Genomic DNA, 5,071 nt, shown 5'->3' on the forward strand with positions numbered 1-5,071 from the left:
TGCTATCGTTAATGATGAGCTTACTGCAGAAGTCTCCAGCAGTGTTCATGTTTCTGGCACAGTAGGTGCCACTCAAGAAATGGACAATTGGACTATGGATTCTAGGACATATTTTCAGGATTTGATGAACCATCTGCAAACTGGGCAGCTTTGGTATCTCCCTTCTATTATGGGCCCTCCACAGAAGTACAATGGGGAGGGTTCCTTAGAGGGGTTTATCTTACAGAGTAAGAACTATTTCAACTATCTTCTCTATCCAGATCCTCCAGAATTCCTGAAAGTACGTTTTTTATTGCGATTTTTAGAGGGTAAGGCATTACAATGGGCAGACCTACTCATGACGCATAGACCAAAATAAGTACCTTAGAGGAATTTTTTGATCAGTTAAGGACCAGGTTTTCAAGACCTAAACCCACTGCCATCATTGACCAGCTCCGTACCCCATCACCCATCATTACAGCTGCCCAGCCAGTCCCTGCCTTTGGTGTGAAAGACGCCGCCAAACCTGTTCCGGTCCCTGCCTCCGGCGCGAGAGACGCCGCCAAGCCTGATCTGGTCCCTGCCTCCGGCACGAGAGATGCCACCCGTCCTGATCCTGAACCTGTTCCTGGTGCGAGAGATGTCGCCCGTCCAGATCCTGAGTTTGTTCCTGGCGCCTGTAAGTGCGCTCCCGGACCTCACTGCAGTGCCGCTGACCGGCGCAGCCACACCTCCAGACCTGCCTCCGCTAAACGCTGCAGCCACACCTCTGAACACGGCCCCGGACACGCCCCCGGCTGCCGCAGCTGCACTCACAGACCCGCCAGTGACTGCTGTGCCTCGGGACCCACTGCCGCTGAACGCTGCAGCTGCACCTCTGGACACACCCCCGACCACCGCAGCTGCACCCACGGACCCGCTGGTGACTGCTGCACCCCCAGACCTGCTGCTGGTTGCTGCAGCTGCACCCCCAAACCCGCCACCAGTCACTGCAGCCATGCCCAAGGATCCATCGCTGACTTCTACATCGCCGGACCTGCCGACGTTCACCGCAGCTGCACCCGAGGACCCGTCGCTGACTGCTGTGCTCCTGGACCTGCCGTTGACTGAAAGTATCTACTAAGATGTGCATACTTCTGCATGCTTGTCGGGGATCAAGACAAACCATGGGCAACTCTTTTCAAGTGTGAACACTGCAAGAAAACTCTTGAAGGCTGGTACAGAAAAGAAAAAAATGTTTACTATCCCAAGAATTTGGCCAGTTTCAGTTCCCGGTGTGGAAAACACCGCATGTCCTGTTCCCATGGCTAAGCATCTGGACCTGTCAGACCTGCCTCTGCTGATCACTCCGGAACTCTCAGACCGGCTGTGGGCCATAGCTTCTGCATTGCTGGACCACCAGCCAGGCTCTGTTCCCAGTGTAGAGCCAGTCCCTGTCTCCAGTGCAGAGGTCATCGCCCTGCCAGTTCTTATTCCTGGTGCAAAGGACGCTACCCAGCCTGATCCTGTTCCTGGCATGGAAGATGCCGCCCGTCCTGTTCCCAGCCCTTGTTTTTGTTATGTATTCTAAAACTCTCTGTATTGGCTCTATGACCCTGGACTACTCTGACTATGACTTTCGATTTGCCCTTAATTAATCTCACTCTTTTCCGCACATATGTCCACCTCCTTACCGCTCACTGTTTCACTGTCACTTTGTTTTACATGACTCGTTCCTGTGTCCTGCCAAGCCTCCACCATTACAGTTGATTAATGCTTAGTGCTTGTCCTCCTTTCCTGTGTGGTGCATGCAAAATAATGGTCTGGCAGCAAGGACCACCACTCTGTAAACAAGTTTGACTGAATGATTGATTAAAACAGGTGAACAATGATTAAATTTTACTTGCTGTTTCTATAGCCCAGAGCAGTCACAGGTCACATTTCCATTCAAGTAATTTTTTTTTGCCATAATTGCTTTAACACTTAGCATGTTTGGCGATATAAACGATGTCTTAAGATTGAATGTTGAAAAGCTTTTAAGCATTTCCATTACCTATATTAAGAGCTAAATCAATTTTCTTAAAAAATCACTTGAATGGAAATGGCTACAACTTGATCATTGACACACACAAGGAAATTGCATGGTGTTATGTGACTTTTTTGTTGTAAAAATGAGCTCAGTAATACAGGAAATCAGATTCTAATTTATATGCATGATGTCTTCTAGAACACAGAAATCTTTAAACAAATGTTTTCCTTTAAGTGTTTGAGGAGGTTATTATATTTAGGTTCAGGCACATAAGTCAAACAGAACATTTTTATTCTTAAATTACAAACCCTGATTTAAAAAAGATAAAAGAGAAGAAGCTTGGCAATGTAGAGCCCTACTGCTGGATTATTTTTCCTTGTGTGAATCCTTTCCATACATGATATAAGCAGCCCAAAGGTGACTGCATTCTCATCTGAAGAAAATCAAGACAGGATTCCTCTATCCTTAATAAAATATTTGTCCATTGTTTGCCTGGATTGAGACATCTGTATCCCTGTTACAAATAACAGTTATATCAGAAAACTGCTTTAATTTTGCATCTGAACATTTTTAAAAACTGTCGCCGTATCTGGGATAAGTTCATTCCATATATTATAGGGTTTAGTAGAGGAGGCACAAGAAGATACTCCATACCCAAAATACTGCGCACAGATTGCAGTCCCTGGGTTTTGCCATAGCGAGAATACATGACATCAAAGATTATGGAAACACTGAAATTCAAGAGCGTGATTATATGGGGAAGGCATGTCTGCATGAATTTAACCTTTCCTGCCTGGGACTGTAAAGAAGCTTTAATGATTTGAATATATGACACAATGATGAGCACAGCTTGGGAAGCATGAAAAAGTATTAGAAAGTACCCATATAGATTGTTCACAGTTACATCTGTGCAAGACAGTTTAACAACCTCCCAGTTAGAGCAGTACAGCTTGTCAATGTCATTACCACATAAAGGTAGCCGGATTGTCAGTGCAGCCCCAACTAATGACTGTAGTATGGAGAAGAAGCAGATAAATGTGAGCAGTTTTATAACCTTCTGATGTGTCATAATGGAGAGATATTCTAATGGCTTACAAATGGCTACATATCTGTCATATGCCATGACTGTTAGACATGTGAATTCATATAAGACATAAGAATAAATAACACACGTTTGTGTCAGGCATGCTGTATATGATATAACATGGGAATCTGTTAAAAGATCAGCAAGGATATTTGGATAGAAAGCAGAAGAACCACATATTCCATTTACAAACAAACTACATATGTACAGATACATAGGTTCATGAAGTGTCTTGTCGAGAATAACTGTTATAATTAGTAACAAATTGACCAACAGTGTCACAAAATAAAAAACAAGACCAAATCCAAAGTAAATGTATTTGTTTGTCATTGTGTCATTAAGTCCATGAAGCAAAAACATGAACTCTCCAGAATAATTTCCCATTACTTGTTTTCAATATATTTGAGTACTAAACTAGATGGAAAGGTTTTTAAGAAAACATACAAACATAATTTGCTAGAAAAAAAAAACATTCCAGCTGATACTGTTCACTGTCTCATAACCACTTACTTACTACATGTCTTGTGCTCTTGCTTATATAATTTTGTAGTCTCTTATGCAAATGATGCTGTACAAAAACTCCCTGAAGGTGCAATTTACAGATTAGCTCACCAAGGTATATCTATATATGCATGGTCAATAGTTAAGAATGTTAGTCATCTTAGTAATGGATATATTTTAAAGTAGGTATGCAGAAAATGCAACTTAATTGTCAAGTGGCTATGTTGTGTATTACTGAATGAGTTTCAAATCATTGTGTGACAAATAATGATTTTTGAGTTACAAAAATTATAATAAAATAATGATAATCATAAATAATTGTTCAAAGGTTTCACTCTGCCTATAAATATTTTTACATAGCCTCTCACACTTGCTTCCTCTCATAATCAGGCTCATTACAGAAGATTTTGCCTAAATCATAGAAGCAGGGAATGCTCCCCAGTCCAAGGAAGCTTCCTTAGTTGAACTTACTCAAGCCCTCTCTGAACAAGGCATGTGATATAACCTGGTTATTACCAGGATAATACCACAGGAAGACAGACCTACATTTATGTCTTTTCCTTTTGTCTTACCCATGCACTACATGTTCTGTTGAGTTACTTTAGTGTACTTCTAGAAGACAAGCAGTTCTAGTAGACAAGCATAGGGAGTGAATTATGCTCTCCAATCCAATCCCTTTTTGGAGCTTTTGTAAATAGTTTCATTACAGTGTGATGACTCCTGAACTATAATTTGGGTCCAGGTGAGCAAGACACACAAAGGGCATTTGAAGGCCACTTATGTAGAATGCTAAGCCTCTGTGTTTTAAAATATGTTTATGATTTTGATTAATCTGTGTAATGTTGAAGATATGTTGTTGAATGCTCCATGTTGATGGGCTATCTTGGGTGCTTGCTTGTTCGTACTGAATGCTGGTAGATGGGGCACTATCACTGCTGGTAGGAAAGTGGTAGCTCACTAGTTAAGGTAATTGGAAGGTTGCTGGTTCAAGCCCCACCACTGCTGGGACCCTTAGCAAGGCCCTTAACCCTCAATTGCTTCAGTTGTACTCAATCATAATTGTAATTTGCTTTGGATAAAAGTGAATACTGTAAATGCCTTAACAAGCTGTGTATGTGTGATTTAAAGTGTGCATGAAAACTGTTGGTGATTTAGTTACATAGCTAACAGCACCAAAGAACATGTTGAAGAAACAAAATCCCCTATTTGTAGCTTATGTAACTAGTTTTATTACAGTGTGATAAGCACATTGTTATGACCCTGTCTAGGCGGTGAGGTTGCAACAGCGATATGATGATTGGAAGCTGATACTGAGATGGTATGTGAAATGACTAAACACTGAACTAGTAGATGATGTGAAATGGTGAATACAGATATATGCACATAAACACTGATTAGGAGTGGCTGAATCCCCACTCCCAGAGTACTGATTGCCTCCACCTGTGCTTCATTAGATGGCTTATTCAAATGCTACTCAGTCTTATTCATCACAAAGTATT

General features: G+C 41.8%; 1 protein-coding gene across 1 annotated transcript; it reads right to left on the reverse strand.

Moving 5' to 3' along the window:
- Positions 1-2,522: 2,522 nt before the first annotated feature.
- Positions 2,523-3,455, reverse strand: LOC113574691 (putative olfactory receptor 7A2). Its single transcript, XM_027005790.2, has one exon. It carries the CDS (start codon positions 3,453-3,455, stop codon positions 2,523-2,525), a length of 933 nt encoding a protein of 310 aa, XP_026861591.2.
- Between the last annotated feature and the right edge of the window lie 1,616 nt (positions 3,456-5,071).

The sequence above is a fragment of the Electrophorus electricus genome, chromosome 15 (genome assembly GCF_013358815.1).
Source record: "Electrophorus electricus isolate fEleEle1 chromosome 15, fEleEle1.pri, whole genome shotgun sequence".
In the NCBI taxonomy this organism is placed as follows: Eukaryota; Metazoa; Chordata; class Actinopteri; order Gymnotiformes; family Gymnotidae; genus Electrophorus; species Electrophorus electricus.